Raw genomic sequence first — 23,728 nt, 5'->3', positions numbered from 1 at the left:
CTCCATCTTTAGCCCTGCCTTATAGCCTTTCTGGACACAGTGTTCTTTAAGCTGTGAAATATCTATTGATTTGTAGATTCATTCTATTAACTTATGATGTGTTAATAAAACTGTCACCTGCAAACTAAATTTTCCGGTTCATGGTTTGTAAGCTCATGCTACAAAAATGCTGTGGTACCAGTGTATACTACAAAAAAAAATCCTCAAATATCCTTCTTGTACAAGTTGGAAGGATAGACAATAAAATTACTTGCATTATTTTGGAACATTCACATGAACTAAAGTATAATTAAGAACAAATCAATACAATAACAAGCAAAATTGTGATTATGAGTGATTGATTATGACAAGCTTAAAGTTTAATCTGATTTAAAAACAAGTCATACTTTATTGTGTTTTTCTGCAGTTTGAAAGGTCAAGCTATTTGAACCCATCTGAAATTACAAGAAGCTACAAAATGCAAAGAAATATTAATAAACGTTTTTATTTTTTTTGTCTTATTTAACATTCAACCTGAAAACACACACACTCACACACACACACACACACACACACACACACACAAAATGTAAGTTGTTCCAACACAAGTGATCTTTACCCTGTTCACCAGAAACCAATTAATCTCATTTAAACGACTCACTACCCAGCCTTGATAAAAAAAAACAAAAACACTCCTGTTATAAGCACGTGAAGTGTGTCTGCTCTGTTTGATATAATCTCAGTTAATTGCACTGGTTGACATACAGGCCACAACTATTTTGCTTCTGTTAAAGCCAGAAGGAAGAGCTGAGGAACATTTTCTCCATCTCCAGCCTTTCCCTATCCTGCTTTATTGCCTTGAAGCTCTGTTTCACTTCATACTAATTATCTTACGGGAACTGAGAGGCAAAGAGGCGGGGGAGAATAAAAAAAAACCCCACGCTGTTCTGTAATTTTTACTGGCTCCCTTTACTCTGCCGGGCGGTCATGTGGAACCATTAAAATCTGCTCTCAGCTAGTCATTAGCTGGCTTGAAAATGAAATGTCCTCCTAATTTTGTGTCCGGTGCTTCCTTTTTGTGTCCGGTGTAATTTAGATTACTGAGCAAAGAAGTCCCCCCAAAGATAAATGCTAACAATGATCATTTTTGGCACTTACCTGACAATGCAAAACCAAATGGCCAGATAATTAATGATTCTGTATTTGCATAGGGCACATTAAACTGACCAGACAATAATTATGTAAATAACATAAAAGAAGAAAATGGAAAGGCAAAGCCACATATTACTGTTTGAAACACAGCAAAGTTACTGTACAAAGGAGGCATTCTTTAAAAAAAAAAGAATACACTTACCAGCCAGGAAACCTTCTTCTTCTATCCTTCTTCTTCTTTATGTTCGGCAAAACCGTTAATGTAAAAAGACAGTTACCAGCAGGGAAACTAGGCCAACCATAAGAAAGTCAAAGTGACATGAGGCAAAACGAAGAAAAAAAAGAGAGAAGAAAAGTGAGAACATGGCAACAGGGGAAAAATGAGGTTAGATTACTCAGCATCTTCCTCAAACCAGCTGAAGGTAAAAGTACAAAGAAAACTGCTACGAGGTGGTGGAGCACGACTTTTTGTTGACTTGTGTTTTTTTTGTCTGTGCCTCACCTGCTTCTTGTAGGAGTACACAATTGATGTGTTCTTCAGACAAAGCTGGAAGGATGAAAGATTAAAGTTCAAAGGCCCCATGGCTGTGCTACGTCTCAACAACCTGATGGCCAGCAAGATCTGGACCCCCGATACTTTCTTCCACAATGGCAAAAAGTCAGTGGCGCACAACATGACCATGCCAAACAAGCTTCTGCGAATCACAGAGGAAGGCACACTACTTTATACCATGAGGTAGGCCAATGTATTCTACTGCCCTGGTGCAATAAAGATTTTAAAAGGAACTAGATAATGTTTTGAGATTGACTGAAAAGCGACTGGTATTATTTCATTACATGCAACATTTGATGAGGAATCTGGGCTAAAGGAACAGTAGATCTTAATGGTCTTAGCTGAAAAAGAAGAATTCAGTTATGGAAGACTGATGTGGAGAAATTGTGAGGAATGATGTGAAATTACTTAGCCTAGAGTTTCGCTTCGAGTTCTGAACTCCCTGTTCTAGTTGTGTCAGTCCTTCCCAAGACCATGTATTTAAAAAAAAAAAAAAAGTCTGACATAGTTTGATGAGGACAGTAAAAGTTCATGTCAGTCCCTACAGCTGCAAGCCACACAGATGTATCCCCTAGTACTAATAACTGGACCTCAAAGTAACTATGTGTATCTTTTTTGAAGGTCTAAAAGAGATAAATTTGTTCCCAAGCAGTAAAAAAAGGTACTGGAGAGCTCTCACTAAAGGCACAGTGCTCTGCTTTTTTTTTTCCACATTCTGAAGACGTGTGTTATAAGCACATTGTAATTCATGAGTAAGACTAGGAAAGCGTTTCCAAGTGTATGAATAAATGATAATAAAAATGCACAGTGTAAAATAATGAATGCCCCCTTATTTAGCATTTTTTTTTAGAAGGTCCATTTCTGTACTTTTTACATTACGGTATAAAATTGTCATCAGAGGTTTAAGACTGAGCTCTATAAAATGCAAACCACAAATAATTACCCCCTGTCAAGGACACACATCAAATGGTACTGCTCCAGTGACAAGGCACCATAAACCAGTAACAAGGTTTTGTATTTTCTGTGTCCAGCTAGAAAACGTATATAGCACACGACTCAGACACAACAGCCCGTTATTTATTAAATTTTTTGTTTCTCAAGACACATTTGGTGTATTAATAAGTAAAAAATTATATTTGATTGATTCATAATAAATTTTAAATGCCATGGTCATAATAATGAAAGATAATGTCATCCAAGGTTGTCTTTATTCATGTATTTTTAATGGATTTGGTGGTCATCATTGGATTTTGTCAGCTAAACTTGCAAATGCTATAGGTCAGGTCTTGGTGTTTGGCATTAGAATGTGTTAAAAGGTATGAAATACTGGGTAAAAAAGCTTCATGTTACAAGTCACTATGTTCTGGAAAGGGCTGTCGACAGTGTTATCTGAGTTAATGTTTTATGTGCACTGCATCTACCCCATTTAATATAAAGAATATACTTTTTTTTGGCTCCTTCACACAAATATGATTTACCATACAACTATATTTATATTTTTAAGTTCTGTCACATTGATGAAGTGTTTCAATGCTTGCATTTTAATGTCTGTATTACAGTAAGGCACCATAAATTTCCAGCACAGATGTTAATGTCATTGTAACTGCAATAGCATTCGTCAGGAAAATACATTTGTATTTATTTATTTATTTTTTAACCATATTATGATTTATTGCTTTGAAGATGCCGCATGAACCATTGAGTTGATAAGGTGTGACACCTCAGTATCCTTCCACAGAGTTGGTTAAAAAAAACCATTTATGACAGTGCAAACCTCGATGCACAAAACAGACTGATGCTAATGTGAGATGTCTAAAGCAAGGATCATAAAGCATTTGTTTCAACATGTTTACTAGCAGGGGGAGGGGTGATAGGCGGAGCCCATATTGCTGTCACAGATGAGTGAGATGAGGGATAGATGGGAGATTAGTGTGTCACGGGTGGCCTGACATGCTGTTTTTCACCAGGCTGTCAGGAAATAGAAACTCACAGCTCAGGGAACTGGAGCACTTCTGTTGGTTTGGGGAAAAGTAGTAGAGCTTCGTTCAACAGGCGCTGGTCCCAACAGACTGGAAAGAAGAATAATATACCACATGTTTCTTGTGCCTAACTGTAATGAATTGTCATTCTGCCTTAATTCTACTGTCATCACACTTTCATTATTTTTCTGCCCGCTTTGCCACATGCTCTGTTTTCCTCTATACTCTGTTTTTTTCTAATTCACTGCCCATGTCTTTGTGAACATTTTCTAGGCTTACAGTAAGAGCAGAATGTCCTATGCATCTAGAGGACTTCCCTATGGATGCTCATGCTTGTCCATTGAAGTTTGGCAGCTGTAAGTAGCCTCTGTTGTCACTTATAATCTTATGCAAGTTAGGTTTCAAAAAGCTTGCAACACTGTGTAATCCTGTGGAAATTAAAACAAAATGCAATGATTTGCAAATCCATTAAAGCCCTATTTCCTTCAGATTAAAAAACCAGAAAACATTAAATGTTTGAACTGAGACCATATGCTATTTGATGGAAAAATATTAGTTCACTTTAAAGTTTGATGGAAGCAACATGTGTTATAAACGTTGGGATAGGTCAGAAATAAATGTTACTAAAAAGAAATAACTGAAAGAACATTTTGAAATTATTTGGGTTAACTGAGAACAGATCAGTAACAGTGACTGGGTATGTAAAAAAAAAAAAGCATGTTGTAGAGGCAGAAGTTCTCAGAACTAAAGACAGGCAGAGATTGATGGTCTCCAAAAAAAACTGTCTACAAATTGTGGAACAATTTCATGGATACTCCAGCATCTACAGTACACAATATCACACGATTTATAAAATCTGGAGAAATCTCTGTGCGCAAGGGGCAAGTCCAAAAATAAATCTAGGATGCCTGCGATCTTTGGGTCAGGGACATTTATAGAAATTGCTGTCTATTAATACAAATAAAGGCCTTACATATTTCACCAAGACCATGCTAAACTGCATAGTACATACAGGCATAGAATTCTGACCATTGATAGGTAAAGTGAATAACAATCATTATCTCCTGATTATATTACCTGTCAGTGAGTGTGATGTGTTAGTGAGCAAGTGAACATTTTGTCCTCAAAGTTGACATGTTAGGAGCAGGAAAAATGGGCAAGTATAAGAATTTGGGTGAGTTTGATAAGGGCCACATTTTGATGCCTAAACAAATCAGTCAGAGGATCTTCCAAACTGCAGCTGTTTTTGGGTGTTCGGGGTCTCCAATGGTCAGTATCTATTAAACGTGGTCTAACGAAGGAACAGTGGTTAACCACAGACAGGGTAATGAATGGCCAAGGCTCATTGATGTTTTGGGGGAGCGAAATCTAGCACGTGTGGACCGATTCAACAGACAAGGTACTGTAGCTCAAAATGCAGAAACAGTTAATGCTGGTTGTAATAGAAGGGTGTCAGAACACACCGTGCATTACAGTTTGTTACATATGGGGCTTCAAAGCTGCAGACTAGTATAATATCACAAGATTTATAAAATCTGAAGAGATCCCTGTCCACCACTGAAAGCACCAGCAATGAAGAAGAACAGAGGAAAAGGGTAGCTGGTTTCATGAATCATGGTTTCTTTTACATCATGTGGATGTGTGGACTTGGTGCATGTGTGTTGCTTACCTGGGGAACACCTGGCACCAGGATGGACTATGGAATGCTTTGGGCAACGTTTTGCCTGGAAACCTTAGGTCCCGCCATCCATGCGGATGTTACTTTGACACGCAGCTACCTAAGAATTGCTGCAGACCATCTAGGTCCTTTCATGGAAAGGTCATTCCCTGATCACTGTGGCTTCTTTCAGGAGGATTTTTTACCCTAACACAAAGCAAGCATGTTTCAGGAATAGTTTGATGAGCACAACAATTGGTTTGAGGTGTTCACGTGACCGCCAAATTCCCCAGATCTCAATCCAATCAAGCATCTGTGAGATGTGCTGAACAAACAAGTCCGATCCACGGAGTCCTCAACTGCTAACATCTTGGAGACCATCTTGGAGACCATCTTGGAGACCAAATGGTCTCCATTTGGTCTCCAAGACCGAGGAGACCAAATGTTACTTGGTCTCCTCGGGTCTTAGATGCTTATGGACTATTTTTAAAAGATGATTGGATGCTACACAGTGGTAAATGTAGTAAACATGTCCCTGTACCAACTTTTTTTAGATAAATTGTTGTCATGAAATTCAAAATTACCTTTTTTTTCCTTAAAATCGTACATATGATGATGGCATTGTATTGTGAATAATGATTTTCAAATTATTTGATTTTGCAAATCACTGCATTTTGTTATTATTAACATTTTTTACAGCATCCCAAATATTTTTGAAATTGAGTTTGTTGATTATCCTGCTAGACACGCGAAGTGTAGACCTGTGTTTATCGGAGTACTCTAGATAGTATTGATAGTACCTTGCCAACTGTTCACTGGTGACAGCTACCTGTACCCTATATTACATTTGAAAAAAACCAAACAAGAAGAAAAGAGACACAAATAAAGAATATCAAGAAAAAAAATATGAATGTGGCAAAACTAAGCCAATAGAGAAGTGAATGTAACACTGTCTCTGTGCCACTTTTCAGACAGCTGCACAGCGTGACTGAGAGGACCAAGCCTTAACTGCTTTTAAATTGAACTCACTCCCTAAATATTTTAGTGATGAGCTCTCTTCCTTATGCTGCAGTCTGCAGTTGAGCCATCCTTTTCTCTGCAGCGGTGGAGCCACACTGCAGCTTTGACAGGTTGGGTGGCCGGAGGGAAGAATAGACTGACTTGTCTGGTTTAAGGTCATGTTGTCCTGATGGGAGGTTGTTTGCTTGTTTTCTTATAAATTAAGAGATGACATGATGTGTCATGACATAATGTGACACAACATCAACTCACATTATAACACATGTGAGAAGATATAAAATATATATAGGCCATAGACAAAAAAATAATAATATAATAAAGATAATTGGAAAAAATGTTTTCTAAGGTCTGTGGAAACTCACTGGATAAAAAAGGGGCATAATGTGCTTGGATAGCAAATAAGCCATGATAGACAGCACTGAGGTGGTAAAATGGGAGAATAGCAGACAAGAAGACAGGATGGTACAAAATGAAATGAGGTAGGACATGAAGAATTAAGAGCAAGACATCACTTCAGATTTATCTTTTTTTCCACCTGGTATCCCTGGCAGCTCCAAAAATATAATGTTCAAGGCAGCTAGGGACGGCAAGACACCAGGAGCACAATAATTCATAACTTCTTACTCTTTTGTTTCTTGTCAGATGCCTACACTAGAGCTGAGGTGGTGTATGTGTGGACTAGAGGGGCTGCCCAGTCTGTAGTGGTGGCAGAGGATGGATCCAGATTAAACCAGTATGATCTGATGGGGCAGCATGTGGATTCTGGTGTGGTCCAGTCCAGCACAGGTAGGTGTCATTGTGGTTGTAGGTCTGCTCTTCATTAACTGGTTTGTTGTAAATTAAATGAATGTCTTTTAAGGGATTTTTTCTTCAGTTACTAGACATTTTAATATTCACATGGCATTTATTTGCTGGGAAAGATCAATACATAAAGAGCCATGTAGATCCTTTTATCCTCTTGAGGTCTTCTTGTTAATTATTTCTAAATGCTCAAAGGATGGTGTAGACAGTCTGAATTTACAAATTTTGAGAACTGCATCAATGCATTGGCATCTGTAGTGGCATCACTTTGAGCCTCACAAATGACAGACTATGTCCCACATACTTATTTCCCTACTGGCCACCACATCTTTTTTCCATCCACCTCATTTTGGTTGATTGATACTGGCAAAAATTAGTCGCAGCATAAAATGGGTGACCTGTTTGCAGTGATGTTAGCTGCTGGAAATAAAAAGTAATGCTTAATCCCAGGCCTCCATCCTTTGTTTGTTTTACTGGAAGCAGGCCCCCAATTGACTTAATACCATCTTATTATTATTATTTTGTTTTGTTTTAGTTATTTGGGTCTCTGGAAAACCTCAAAATCAATGCATTCTTATGCCCACTTTAAGTCCCACAAGACAAACCATGCCAATAAATCTCAAGCACAAAAACAGAAAAAAAAAAACTGAACAGAAGCAGAAGGGCAAAATACAGCAAAGCATTTATGGCACATAGACAGACTCTATGAGCTATTTCAATCTTGTACTTGTTTTGCTGGTACAAATTTGTTGATGAGTTTGTTCATTTGGAGCATTTTCCAATTGGTGGTTTATTTTCACAGAAAAAAAAAACAAAGAAAAATCCATCACTTAACCTTGTGATAACTTATTGTTCACCTGTATCTGAAGAGGGAACAAGAAAGGGAAGGGGGCGTTGTGTTCTAGTCACTGCCATGTACTTTAACATGAGACAACAACAGTGTTAATATGTTTTCATGACAATGTCAAATATCTGAGCTAGATAAAACTATTCTAGGAAAATTTACTTGAAAGAAACATGAAAATACTATCTTGCTCTGTACTATAATATAAGATGTTTATGAAGTCCGACGACTGAGCGGAAAAAGAGATTTTATAGTCATCATTTACAGTATCATGTTGCAGGTGTGAAAGTCTGATCATGTTCACACCACGAGCAAATAGTTTATTTTGTTACCAAACCTAGACCACATCATTTTAAGCACCTCGATGTGGTTCTTTTGGGCTACACCCAAGCACATTAACTTTGCTCCCACCTGCCCAAATGAGTTGTAGCAAGGAAGAAAATGAACCTGATTTAGGCAGAGTTAAAAACCAGAGATGTGAAAACACCCAGTGTTCATGGGGCATTCACATTAGTAACTGGAATTGAGAATAATAAATAAAGTCCAAAGTCCATGCTCTAATTTTAATAGCTTTATCAATAAGTTTGAATAGTTTTGTCAATACAGAATAAACTGTATTAGAGATACGGTCCTTTTTAGTGTCTGATGACTAGTAGTGATAGAGACTATATAATCTCTGTAAAATCAGGTTTATTCCAGTCAGGACCACTTTTCTCAAAACAAGACAATTCTCTCCATCCGCCATTATTTATGCCATGGCTCTTTTCTTGAACACAAAGCAAAAAGGTAGAGAGGACTATTCCCCACCATTCCCCTTCCATGTTCATGTACAGTGGTGTGAAACAGTGTTTGCCCCCTTCCTGATTTCCTATTTTTTAATGTTTGTCACACTTGATTGTTTCAGATCATCAAATAAATTTAAATATTAGACAAAGATAACACAAGTAAACAAAAATACAGTTTCTAAATGAAGGTGTTTATTATTAAGGGGGGGGGGGGGGGGGGGATCAAAACCTGCATGGCCTTGTGTGAAAAAGTGATTGTATAGCAACTGCAATCAAGTTTTTGCTATAAACTGGCAATGAGTATCTTACAGCGCTGTGGAGCGTCTTTGCAAATTTGTTGTAATTCAGCCACACTGGAGGGTTTTCAAGCATGAACCGCCTTTTTAAGGTCACGCCACAGCATCTCAATCGGATTCAGGTCACTCCAAAGTCTTCATTTTGTTTTTCTTAAGCCAGTAAGAGCTTGACTTGCTGTTTGGAATCATTGTTCTGCTGATGATGTTCTAATGTTCCTTTTGCTCAGCAGTGGTTTTCGTCTTGGAACTCTGCCATGCAGGCCATTTTTGCCCTGTATATTTCTTATGGTGGAATCATGAACATTAACTTTAACGGAGGCAAGTGAGTCCTGCAGTTCTTTGGATGTTGTTCTGGGGTCTTTTGTGACTTCTTGGTTGAGTCCTTGCTGTACTCTTGCGGTAATTTTGGTTGGCTTGCCACTCCTGGCAAAGTACACCACTGTTCCACGTTTCTGCCATATGTGGATAATGGCTCTCACTGTGATTCGCTGGAATCCCAAAGCTTAAAAAATGGCTTTGTAACCTTTTTGAGAAATTGAAACAAAAATTCCAAACATGTTATACACCATAGTTAATCTATGCTCTAATGGGGGTGGGGAGGGGGGCAATCACTTTTTCACACAGGGCCCTGTAGGTTTGGATAACTTAATCAATGAAATCATCATTTAAAAACGGCATTTTTATGATGTATGTTTAATTGTGTTATCTTTGTTTAATATTTAAATTAGTTTGAAGATTTAAAACATTTAAATGTGACAAACATACAAAAAAACTGAAAATCAGGAACACTTATTCACACCACTGTATGTGGAAAACTGGAAAAGCTGATGTGAAGATGACATTAGTTGATCTGCTGAGATTGAGATAAGTTTGTCTCCATGTTGGGTCAGGCGTGGCTAAACTAATGCTAGGCTCGATTTTGTACATGTACATATGACCACAGTGTATAAATAATGCTCTTCATGAAATTTAACAAATAGCTTTACTTGCTTTAACATTTGTCAGACAACAAAACAAAATAAATGAAAATAAAAAGATGTTTCCAGGCTGGAAATATTGCCTGGAAACATATGTAACCTAGCTCAGTGAAGCTAAGGGTAGACAGATACAGAGAGACAGGAGTAAGATGCACTGCCAGGCTCATCAACTCACTGTTATTTGCTATCATTAAAACTGATTGCTTTTCGATCTCGTAGTGATTTGTTTGTTTTTTGTTTGTTTATTTGTTTTACCAGAACTATTTTCTACCTTATCAACGCTAGCTAATTTGCTAACAAAATGGGAACCATGTCTCTAGCCTAATTTGTAGATCACTACGTGGGATTGGCCTGGCCACCTCTGGTCAGTCTCAGTCTTAAGAAGTAAACCAAAGCAGTGGTGTTAACGCTCGTGAAAAATACACAATAATTCCAAAAACAGACTTTTATTTCCCCAATTTAACAGCTAAAACCATAACTTTTTCCCAAAACTTAAATCATTGTGTACAGCTTTTAATTGATTTCTGCATCTTCAGGACAATCCTCTCAGGTAATTGTCTAAGAATCTATGCTTATATCCTAGGGAATACTCTTGGCTTTCTGTGAAAACATAAAGGAACGTAAAGACAACACTGTTTCCATCACAATGTTACTTTAAAATATGGCAATTAGTGTTAAAGAGATACCAAATTGCATTGCTCCATATCAAAAGAACTAAATGCATCATAAAAGCTCTTTCTGTGTTGATAAAAACCATGGCTAGGTACTTCAATCTAGTATCCATAAGTAAAGTTTTTTTTTAATGATTGTAAATGTTCAATGCTTTCTGTCTGTGAACAACAGGAGAATATGTTGTGATGACAACCCACTTCCACCTGAAGAGGAAAATTGGTTACTTTGTGATCCAGACATACCTACCCTGCATCATGACAGTTATCCTCTCCCAAGTGTCTTTCTGGCTCAACAGAGAATCTGTCCCTGCCAGGACTGTCTTTGGTGAGTTGTTTTTTTTTTTTTTTTTTTCTCTTCAAAACATCTTTGGCTAGAGGCCATCGTCAGAAGTTTTCAAAACTGCTCTTGAAAAGTCTGAAAGATAATCAAATGATACATTAGGTAGTCACACAAAAGCTAGGCAACAAATCGACTAATTGCTTAAATCTATAATAACAATAATTAATATATTAAAAACAATAATAAAAAAGAATACAACAAAAACTATTTAAAGCCAACACATGACTCTTAGACACACTGATATGAAAGTATTTTCAATTGCATTTTTTACAATACCTTCTTTTAATTTACACATTTATTTAATGAAGAATACTTACTATTGATGAATACTTCAAACCAATAATATATCGCTTAAGAAATGCTTTGCTTTATTTTATAAAGTAATGCCATCTGCATTGTTTATTCAAATTAACAAAACAGAAAGTCCAAAAACACACTCAACATAATATTGTTTTATTCTGCAGTACTACATCTGGCATTTTGATTTTTGCCTCAATACATGCACAGAAAAGCGTGTGAACAACATTTTTCAGATTTATAACACAAGCTTGAGTTTAAGTTGTTTCTAAAAAGCTGTTGCTTAATGATGGTTTGATTTTTTGCTTTGTTTCGTTTTATTATTCTCTGATTTAGGAAAAAAAAGTATTTTTCCATAAAGTACTATTTCACTATTTTAGAAATATATAAATTGAAATAAATGGATGGAGGGGGAGGGTGTCAGCCTGGCTATGCTCAATGTTTTTGTAAAAAAAAGACAGCCTCTAAAATTCACAAATTAAAATGTGTGTCTCATTTGTTTGTGCATAAACAGAAATGTAAAAAAAGGCGAGCTGCAAGCTACTTTTTCGGGGGGGTGTCGGATTGCTGGGAAACCTTATAGTCATGAACAACAACAACTGGCCATCTAGTAACCACAGTTTTCGAGGGAAAAATGGGTATTCTTAGACTGGTTGTGAGTTATTGCTGGAAGTTGCTAGCAGTTGCTGTGACATTACTAAAACTTCATGAGGTATACAGTGCTGCACTGAAAAGCCTCTTTGTGAATGCTTTGATAACAGTTTGCATGGCAGATGCTGACACAGCTGCAAAACAATAGCAAACTACTTTCTAAGCAATAGCGAAACTGTGAAAAATGCTACACAAACCAAAAGTCTTTTGAAATCTGTAGGTTGCAGTAGTAAGACGCAACTCTGAAATAAAATGTTCCAGTTTTCCAGTGTGTATCACACCTTTTCAAGTGGCAAGTGTTTGCAGACAAGTTGGTGTCTTTCATGCAAACTCTAGGTGACCGAATGTGGTTATAATCAAAGCAATCGAAAGGAGTTTTAGTGCATTGGTTTTTCTGACTGACTTCACCCAGTATCAGCCAGTAACCTCCCGCAATCACTCACCAGCTGGCCAGGGAATACACGTTTTCCCCTTGTGACCGGTGGTTGCCAGATGGTTGATAAATAGCCTGTAGGCTTTTTTAACTGAAGGCTAAGATGGCTATGTCAAAAACATATTTTAAAATACGTGAGATATACCAGACATTTTATTGTCTCTGTTCAGTACATCCATACTCTTCTATTCTGTTTTGTTTTTTACTAAGGCAAAAAGAGCGTTAATCACTTGTGGCAAACTGCAGTAGAATTTTAAGCTCAGTGTGAATTTAGATTTACGTGCTTAGAATGTTTGACTACAGCTACTGCGTGTTTGTGCCTGCTTGTGTACATCAGTGCATGTGAGAATGCGAGTCTACACGTGCACATTGGCCTGAGTGTGTGTGTTTGTTATGTGAATGTGTGTTTGTGTGTGTCTGATGGTGTGTATGTAGAGTGTATCTGTCTGTCACACTAAGGTCTTACATAATACAGCCCACAAGGAAAGCTCTTGCTAGTCTGCAGCATGCTCTGTAGCAGCAAAGCACGGCAGCAGGCAGAATGTCCTTGAGTTACCTCACCCTCCACACTTTCTTCTTCTTTTTTCTTTATTCTCCTTCACTCCCTCTTTCTCTCTTCATCTTCTTCTCATGAATGTCAGTGTCTCCCCTGGCCCACTACTTAAAGAGCTTTCCCGGAATCATTATACAGACACCAGATTTGCAGCTCTGCAGTCTCCAGCAGGTTTTTCTACTCTCCCTGCAATGTTTTGGAGTCCGTTTGTGTGAGCTGTGAGTTTCTTCGTGTGTGTATATGTATGTGTGTGTTTGTATGTGTGGGTGTGTGTATGTGTATGCCACAGCTTGCTACCTGAGGTGCTTGTCACGTGTTTAGGGGGGGATGAGGATGGCCTAGATTAGATTCAATCAACTATCTAGGGCGTGTGTGTGTGTGTCTGTGTGTGTGTATGTGTCCCTCAATACTGGTTGTGCTTCATGGGATTACATGTATGTAGTATGAGCATGACAGAGAGCAACACAGTGTCCCAGCACATTAGGATGACCATTCATATGATTAATAAGCATCAGCAGATGAATGAGCCTGTTCTTGAAAGAGGTTAGTAATGCCAGTATCATCATGAATGAAGCATTATAAAGACAATCGATATCTTTCATTTCCATCTTAATCCTTTAACTATCATCAAAGTCAAACATTTATATGATCTTTCAGACCATTGTACACATGTTTTGCGCTATTATAATCGTAGGGTAGAATGAGTGTCACACCACAGTGGCTTTTTTATTGCTTGTGTGCAGTATATATGCTTACTGTATGCAAAAGACAACATCATTAGGAAGGTACTTGGCATCATAGAGGGATAAGACAGGATTTGTTGTTCCAAAGTGTATAAACACTTTAAATATCACATCTGCTGCCAAAACATATGTCTAACATATTGCAAGTAACCCACATTTCCTTAAATCTTTGTCATTTTCATTCCTTTTTTCTTGTTATTTACTTATTTTATGGGCATTTTAGGTTGTTTTCATTTTCAAAGACTCTCAATAATGGTGAAAATAAAAATGCTTGATTACTATAATTACATCCATAGCTTTCCACACATACACATGGAAATGCATAATGTACATCTAGTGATATCACCAATAATTTTATGTGATAGGTTATGAGATATCACATGTGTCGGTGCTCTGGATGTTTGCTGCAGACTAGGAAAAAAGTGTTTGGGCACCTCTGTCCCTGTTTGTTGAAGGTCTCCTCCATGTATAAATTCACCTTGATATGATGTGTACAACTTTCACAGATTTGAAAGAAAACCCATGGCACCTAAACCCAAATCTCTTGTCTTTATATACAGTAATTTTAGCTTCCTTTCAGGAATGTTCCTCATTATTTAGAAGAAACTGAAATTTTATAGTAGGTCTGATATTTTTAATCTATTTCCGTTACTGAAACTTCCATTGCTGGGTTTAGTAGATCTGATGTAATATTTCAAATAAGGAACGAGTTTGATTTCATGGCAAACATGTAGTGATTTACCTTATTAGGACTACTAATAAAAACAATGAAACCATTAAAAAAACTCATCATAGTCAGTGCCTTTTTTGGGCGGGGGATTGGTCGTGTGATCAACCAAAATGATATTCAGAGCCACACTAGCTCACTATATTTTGTATTTTCAATTATACCAACTTCATGGATGGATGGACAAAAAGTATTTTTGCAAAATGTACCACATCCATGTGGGTTAATAGGAATTAAATGAGTTTAATGCCTTGTCATTCTATTTGTGTCAGACATTATAAATGTGGCTGCACGCTTCTCTGGTAAATAAGGAGATTTATGAGGAGTATTATTTGGAAGATTCCCTGTGAGAGGCAGGAAGAAGCATGACTCAAGTCCACATTAGGTCATTAATGAAATCTTTATCATAAATTCATTTTCAAAAGCAAAATAATATTTTGCAATATAGTAATGATGCAAACGAATGCACCTTTATATACTGTACATAAAAGCTCCGCAATATTGCGTAAGCACAGTGGCTCTGTCAGTCCGGCTATACCCGAATATGGCTCTGTAAACTTTATCCATGAACAGAGATCTAGGAATAAAAATAATGCTATTAATATTGAACAAATTACTAAACCATGCAAATTCTATTTAGTCATCCTGCCACAGATATTTATTTATACCTTGGTTTTTCCTCATTTTCATCTCAGAAACAGCTACTGTAGTACTGTGTTTTGTTATTGCTACAGATGTGATCAGGTTGATGTTGCCACACAGTTGTGCACAGCTGACAAAGAAACAGTATTAACAAAAACAAATTGAACATTGAAAACCCTGTTTAAATTACATTATGTCACTATGAAGCACAGCTTCTGCACTAAATCTTTTTTCCTAAAGCCTGCCCTGTAGATGAATAGGCAATTTAAAAACACAGCAGTGGGTAGAGTTATCTTATTTATCACTGTACCGATTAAGAGGCTGATTAGTTTATAGCTAGTTCAGTGTAGTGGAAAACTGTTGGCAATTTATTTATTTAGTCCAAATGAAAACCAAAAGGAAACAGCCACTGATGGCTCTGATTTGAGCTCTCTCTTACATCCCACCTCCCTCTCCCGCTCCATTTTTCTGTCTCTAAGCTGTCAGGGACAGCAGGGCTCAGAAGATAAGCTCCCTTTCTTCCATCTCTGTTTTAAGAGCGATTGGCTGGGTATTTATGGGTTTTCCCATGATGATGTTTGAGGTATCTGTTCATCAGGGAATAACACCTTGTATGTGAGTGGGTGGTGTATACTGGAGTTCGCACATGTGCGCTCATGCATTTGTGTGAAAATGTGTTTGTTTGCGATATGTGAAGAAATTGGGTACTCATCAATTTCTAATTAGTAGCTAACAACAGTGTAAGCACTATGTGTCTCCGAAGCTGCCTGTCTGTGTGTTACAAATCTCACATCTATAGTGTTGGCAGAGTTATTTAACTCACCTGCCCATCAATGTGTCCGTTTATTTCTTCATTATATGTCAGTCAGAGGTGATGTAATAATGCTGAAGGTATTGTGTGTGAGTGTAGCTTCCCAAGGGTTTCAGTTATTGATAAGGCATGAATAAATAAATAGCTGCTGCACAGCGGGGGTGTTGATAGACATCCAGCAAAGACAGCTCTGCACTGGGGAATGTTTGAGGAAATTATTTTTTAAAAAAGTTCTCCACACAACTCCACACACAGCTAACATATGAATTTACTCTTTAATACACAAGCATGCAGTCAAACTGGTCATCTTTGTCCTCCCACAAGCATAAGAAAACTGTTAAAATTAAAAACCACTTGTTATATTTCCTAATATAATATAGTGATTTAAATTGTGATTTCACAATGACAATTTAACAGGAAAATTTTAAACCAATGCATTTCATATTTTTCATTTTCAAATTCTTTACTCACATAATTCATCTGTTTACTACTTTCAGCTATTTGTTATTATGCCTTTTAAGGTTTGTAATGAGATGGCTGGTAGTAAATGTAGTAATAGGCCTCGTTTAACCTCAGTCGGCTTTTTATCTCTAATGTCACAGACCTGTGGTTGCATGCAAAATATCTGTACAATTAAATGATGGCATCCTGCCACACTATTGAGATTCCAGAAACATTTTAGAAAGGTCATTATTAGGATGAAACATGTTATAACAGGCTTTTAAGACTTCAGCATAAACAAAGTTCGATGAACTTTACAAGTGAAACGAGAATTGAGTGTTGATGTTGTTTATGCATAAGTAAGCTGGTCATATTTTCAATCAGCCAGTTAGACACAAGGTTTAACTTGCACATAAAGTTTGCATATTCTTAAAGTAAACACATAACTCAGTTCATAAAGTACTTTTGACCTCTTGCAGCGTTTTGAATGTCATGTGTGACAGGTTGCCTGTAGAAAACATTCTAACTGGAACCAGGGACATTTTGCTGAAGGCTCACTCCTGAACAAAGATTTGTGGCTTGGCTTCAATGTGGTGGCTAAACAGTATATTTTTCTTACTCACGTAGGATTTGCCAGATTATTTGAAGTCTGTCATTTAAGGGTTGTCAGTGAAGGGCTAAATATAGAACAGAACAATCAACTTTGAACCTTACTGAAAAATGTTTTGACCTTGAGTTCAAGTTAATTTATTTTGCCGACAACAATTTCTATTAGGCTGATTACTCTAATAAGCCTTAAATCAATTTTCTGTTATTTTTCTACCCTGTGTTTAACCAAGTTAACATTTTTGGCTCGCATTTCCCAAAGAAATAAAAATATACTTTTGAAGTTAGTAACCATTAACCTCTATACATGTGTTAATATTTAATAAATAAGACAGAAAACCTTGTTAGAAGATTTGTATCATATAAAAAAAGTTTGTGCTTGTGCACACTGAGTTAAATTGAGTGGAAGAAACTCTCAAGAACTGAGTTACACCACTATTAATCCAGTTAGAACTTTCCAGATCAGTGACTTTGTTCATTAACAGCCTTCAAAGCCTCAAGTCTATTAGTTACAACATGTCAAAGAGAGTCATTTAAAACTAGCTCTGGAGACATGTTCAAATGAATCAAAATACTAGGGCTCTAAATGATTCCAAGTTGGCCTGTTGCTTAACAGGCACAAAGGGAAATTGTTCTTACTAGAGTTTAAGAAACACACCTTGTCGGCCATGTTAGTCAAGTCCCTGACATGCACACACCGACAAAAAAAAAACAGCCAAAAAAAAAAAAAAAACCCCCACATAAATGCACACACACACCTTTAGACTTGTGTGCAGTTGATTAAAAGCAGTGATACACCTGCAAATAGTTTATGCAGTAGTTTGTGTGCAATAAAACATAACATCACTTAATGTTCAAATCAATGGAATATTTCATGTTATAAAAGCAAAATGTTTTTATTTTCCTTTCTCCTCTTTTCTCTTGTGGTAATAAGACATTGGAGGAGTTAGAAGACTTGTTTCCATGACAACGGTGCTTACCAAACATAGTATATATGATACCAGCATCAGGGTGCTTTTGTGAAGGCTTGTGTAATACCCAGTGGTGCTGTCTTCATCCTCCCCCACAAAATTAACAGATTTACAGGCAAACAAAGTATCTGACAAATTGACACTACTTACATATATATATTCATTTATTTTTTATTTTTGCTGCTGTATTCAGTATATTTTTAAATAAATATTCTTCATATGCAGGATGTAGTTTGTGAACTGTTGAAAAATCGGAATATTTTAACTTAAATATGACCTAAAACATTGTACCACACAGGTCCTTAAAGTACATTAAAAAAATCAATTGAACAAATTAGAAGAAAATATTACACACTGGGCCAGATTTTCTAACAATTTTCACCTCCTTCTGGATGGGGAGGAGAGTATTTGAATGAATCACATGATTAACCAAAGCTTGCAGTATGCAGTTTACTGCACTATACCGAAAAATAGAATGTCTTGTTTTGCAACAGACATAGTCATGATAGTTGCCTCTGGAAGTGCTCATATATTTCAAATGAGAGGGGGGTAGAGGTTGTCAGAACGAGTTTGTTATTGGCGCGGGTGGATGGCTCAAAGCTGTGCACGTGGTGCTAAAGCTTTGGCTCTGTAGCTCTTCACTGAGTCCTCAAACCCCAAATCTTTAGAGCCTAGCCCTACAAATTTGTCTTCCTCAGTAATATTTTGTATATTTTCATGAGAAAGAGCAGAACTTAACTGGACTGGAGGAAAATCTCAGTACAGCACACATACAAGGATTTGTCTTCATTTCCAGGTAGCCAAATTACTTTTTATAGTAAGATGATGGTTTTGGGCTTTTAGTAAGATTTATACACAGAAATTGCTATATAATGAAAACATCTGCAATTTCAGATCTGTTACATATCACAATTGCATATGCAGCTATTAGCAGAACTTAGATCAGAAGTGTGTTAGATTAATATCTGGAAGTTACAAAATGTAATACAGTCTCTAAAAAAATCTTCTCACAGAAGAAAATAATGCAATAAACAAGAGTGATGCATGCATTTATGCTCGTGGTACAGAAACAATAATTTCATTAACACCCATGTGAGTCGGGAATGGGCAGGAAATAATGTTTGTCATTATAACATCATTGTAACACAACACAATAATTAAATAACACAATATAATAGTATTAATGTAATAATAATGTAATAATAACCCCTCTCTGGATAGGTTCTGTGCGTAACCTTAGTTGAAAGCTTTATCCAAAGAATGCCTGTCTCAGTCTACATGCCTTCACATAGTTCCCTTCTGACAGAAGAAGAGTAACCGTTTAAATCATATAAAGCCTCCTTCGGCTATAGTACATCTCATTGTTCTGGATTGTCTCGCTATTGACCAAGAGAAACACTTGCATAAAAACCTGTGCTTACACAGTATTATTTTGGTTAGTTGGTTAGCTAATTTGCATTGTTTTTGATAGAATGAAATCATTTGGCTGTCGTAGTTTATGAATTAGTGTATATTAATCAGATTGCTCGAAGAGCTTTCCGCTCCCATTGGTAAATGTGGCAGCTAATTTGTCACACTTAGTAAATTTGGCCTTTGTTCTTTAGTTAGTTAAGAAAAATGATCCAATATTTTATATCTATGAAAAGGGAAAAAAAATCTAGGATTAATTGTATAATTGAAGGGGAAATTAGATACAGGTGCTTTCCATTAATGGATGTGAGTGTGTACTTTGTTTGCTTTTTGTTTTTATCAGGAACTACCAAAGTCTGCTTCTCAGAACACATTTGAGGAAGTAAATCACTCCATTAACAAATTAGATTTTTGAGGAAAAGGTTGTTCTTGCTCATCAGACTGGAAAGGGGTATTAAACCATGTTAAAGGGTTTGGAATGCTAAATGAGTCAGACTGTGTATAAATCGAGGACATTTAAGAGCATTGTTTTCTATCTCAGGAAAGGTCAACTAACAAAGTTTCCTACAAAAGCAAAGTAGACAAAAGTTTGGGATGGCACAAAGGAACCCAGGGTAGCTTCTAAGCAACTAAAGGTTTCTTTCACAGTGACTAATGTTTATCACCCCACCATCAAAAGAGCACAATGACAAAGCCACAGTCCTCCAAAAATGAAAAGTGCTGCCCATCTGCAGTTTCTTAAAGAAAGTAAAACCGATTGATGAGACCAAAATAAAACTTGCTGGTTTAAATGAAAAGGGTTTTGTTTAGCCACAAAGATTTATCACCATTCATGGACTAAAGCATGTTGAATTTTACCAGCAAATTCTAAAAGAAAATAGACCACATATGCAAAAAGCATTAACAGAGAGAAGCAAGACAACAGCCCTCAGCACACATGTTGTTCTAAAGTAAAGAGCAAGCACTTGTTGACAGGAGGAAGGATGAACTCCTTTCTAACATGAAGAAACCTCCCGCAGAACGAAGTTCGGGGAGGGGCAGCCATCTGCTGCGACCAGTTGGAGGGTAAAGGCAAAGTGAAAAGAAAAAACGAGAGCATAGAGAGACAAGGACAAAACAAACTATGGGAGAGTGAAGGCAAATATTAATGTAATGCAGTTGTGGCACACATGGTGAGGGAGGTCAGTGGAGAAGAAATTCTGAGCAGCCAGAACCAATGGAAAATTTGGTCTTCACAGCACCATTTGCCGTGCATTCCCTTAGCCATCATTCAGTGCATAGCCTGCTTAGCATCTGGTACAGTGCAGAACATGGTCACACATAGATTCCTAAATATCTGCATTAATACTCTTAACAAGGCATAAAATGTGCTTTTCTAGCCCTCGTTTTCATAGCATGTATCTAACTGTAGCAGCATTTAGTCTTCATGTAGCCACTCTTCATCTGTGAGCATCACTTGTGTGGGTGGCTGTGTTTTATCCTTATACCAAACAGGAATTGAATATAGCCGTTTTCATCTGAAGCTGTCATTTGTTTTTGTTTTTGTTTGTTTTTGTTTGTTTGTTCAGCTTGTGCTTATGCCAAGTGCAATTATGCCATCCATGAGAAGCAGTACATTTCAACAATAAATGACTTCACAATAAATAACTTTGACCTACTTAGTTGTTATTCCCCTTAGAGACATAATAAGCACAAAAAATGTATGACCATGCACATCGTGTTCCTAGTATGCAGATGCAGCAAACCCATTTAAGGTGCATTGTTTGCTCATGGCTGAGGACCAGTCATTTATTTGGCTATGAGTAATGATAACATAATAATCATTCTTTATGGTCCATGTCACAGCACCCAGTCAGCAATGGTAAAGGCTTGTGAAAAGAGAGTGGGAGGACAGGGAGTCTGTGAATCATCACTTAACACTTCACCACGAATGAGGAGGAAGCAAAAAAAAAAAGAATTCAGAATTATAAAGGGAAACCGTAACTTTTAATCTCAGTACAGCTGCTTTTGCTTCTTGGAGATGGTGGACACATGAATAAGAGCAGTGTGCAGTATATAATTGGATTACGGTAAATGATAGTTTTAGTCAGCTTTATAAGCTTGTTTTAGAAAGATGTTTAACTCAGTATTAATCATTTGAAACTAGTTGGACATCTTTTTTTAGGTTAGCTGATTGAGATTGTTTTTGTTTTAATATAGATTCTCTATTTGCATACAGTATGTGACTGTGATATAATGTGAAGTGTAGTAGTGTTTTATTTTTTGATGGCAGCTAGTCTTTACTCTTTAACCGATTTGTAAAAGATCTTGTTGAGGAGTGTGTGTGTCTGTTCCTGTCTAGCTATCTTTGTGAGGACCGAAATCTGCATTCTACTATACTTGTGAGAACCAACAGTCACTTGTGAGGACACACTCACCAGTCCTCACAAGTTTGATGGCCTTTTTGAGGCTCAAAATGTGGTTTTAGTGTCAGGGTTACGATTAGGTTGTGGTTAGGTTTAGGGTAAGGGTTAGGGTTAGGCATTCATTTTTAATGGTTATGGTTAGGGTATGGGGCTAGGGTAGGGGTCAGCAACCTTTAACACCCAAAGAGCCATTTGGACCCGGTTTCCACGCAAAAGAAAACACTGGGAGCCGCAAATACTTTTTGACATCTAAAATAAAGATAACACTGTATATATTGTTTTCTACTTTTATGCTTTGTGTGAACAACTAAGGTGTGTTGCTTATGAAATCCATGAAGTGCTACAGAGAAAATTACATTTTATTTATGTAATTAACACATTTGAACTCTTAAAGAAATATAACAAAAGGAAAGACACCCAGATGAACTAAAATGATCCATGTAGCAAGCAAAAACTGTTGTGAGCCGCCACCCTTATATCGCCTAATTCCTAATTCTAATTCTGCCTAAATATGTATTTTACCTGGTTAATGTGTGTGGCGGGGCGTGGTCTGCTGCGCCGCTGCAGGGGAGGAGGACGCACCTGAGCGGCACCCGCAATCACGCCTGTGCTATCTATGCTGTTGTGTTGGTATGTGTCGGGCTGTGAGCTGAAAAGCTACAGCCGGCTGTATGCGTACAGCAACCGTGTGTGAAAAGCGTGTTCATGCAAACATTGTCGGGTCTGCCGTGATATGTTTACAATGGGACTTCTGCTCCTGAACCTCTGCGCACAGCGTCTGCAATTCGGGGCTGTACGAAGACACTTTCATCTTTACGCAGGACTGTAAGCTGTCATCTGTGAGGCGTGAGCGGTGTTTGTTTTTAACATAGTTCACGGAGGAGAACAGCTGCTGATATAGTGTGGATCTGAAGATCCATAATTGGCCTACCTGGGGGTGAAAGTCTCGATAAATGCACGGCGTTTCTGCGGGTGTGACGCTTATTTTGAGCGATGAAAAAATAATAGAATATAATTTTATTTTTATATTTCAATAACACAATAATCTTCCAATTTAGAACTACTAGTTAAAAAAAGAACTAACATAAATAAAATACACTTCAGCTAAATACTTTTCCCAAACCACGCGGAGCTGCACTTCAAGGACTAAAGAGCCTCATGCGGCTCCGGAGCCGCAGGCTGCCGACCCCTGGGCTAGGGAAACCATTATGTCAATGAAAGTCCTCACTAAGATAGCTGAACAGGCTTGTGTGTGTGTGTGTGTGTGTGTGTGTGTGTGTGTGTGTGTGTGTGTGTGTGTGTGTGTGTGTGTGTGAGATAAAAAGTGCTTAAACTGCACAGAATAAAATGCTTTATGAAACTGTGTGTGAATGGGTAAACATGACATGTTTACCCATTCACACATGAAAATACAGGCCATTTGTACTGTAGAAACACGTTAAGTGCTTAATATGATTGGAAAACGTTATATAGATGCCTGTCTACTCTATATTGATGAAAACTGTTTGCATGACTGATATTACTGATGATTACTTATCCCTGTATGGCATAACAATTTACAGAAAGTTGATTTTTTTTTAAGCTTACAAAGGATTAGTATATGCACATATATTTACATAAAGATCTCTCTGTATCGGAGAGGGTCTTCTTTCACACTCCAGCTGTTCTGCATGATATTCCAGACCAAATTGGTGGATTATTTGCTGCTTGGGTTAATGTTATTTAGTTTGCTAACATCTGCAGTAACTGCTTGTGTGATATGCCTCTCACTGCTTGAAATGCTGTGCTCCAGTTCCTCTTCTTCTCCATCTATTCTCTTCGCAGCTTTCATTTGTTCAGGGTGTAGACTAGCAATTTGATTTTCAGTAGCTGAAACACTGGGACACTTTTTAGTGTGGGGCATTTTAAATTAACACATGTATTTAAGCAGCTTGAAAAGCTATTGTAGCAGCTTGAAAAAAACATGTTCATGTTACTTCTGCTA

General features: G+C 37.3%; 1 protein-coding gene across 4 annotated transcripts in view; it reads left to right on the top strand.

The window, feature by feature from the left end:
• gabra1 (gamma-aminobutyric acid type A receptor subunit alpha1) overlaps window positions 1–23,728 on the top strand; it is a 37,550-nt gene that overhangs the window by 8,762 nt on the left and 5,060 nt on the right. For all 4 annotated transcript variants that reach the window (XM_026182506.1, XM_026182504.1, XM_026182503.1 and 1 more), the window contains 4 exons: window positions 1,647–1,867; window positions 3,937–4,019; window positions 6,983–7,126; window positions 10,887–11,039. In XM_026182506.1, the coding sequence (XP_026038291.1) occupies window positions 1,647–1,867; window positions 3,937–4,019; window positions 6,983–7,126; window positions 10,887–11,039 (601 nt within the window). The remainder of the gene's footprint in view (window positions 1–1,646; window positions 1,868–3,936; window positions 4,020–6,982; window positions 7,127–10,886; window positions 11,040–23,728) is intronic.

This window comes from Astatotilapia calliptera, chromosome 10, assembly GCF_900246225.1.
Source record: "Astatotilapia calliptera chromosome 10, fAstCal1.2, whole genome shotgun sequence".
Taxonomy (NCBI): Eukaryota; Metazoa; Chordata; class Actinopteri; order Cichliformes; family Cichlidae; genus Astatotilapia; species Astatotilapia calliptera.
The sequence above is the reverse complement of the archived record's forward strand: the minus strand, read 5'-3'. Positions and strand labels throughout refer to the sequence as shown.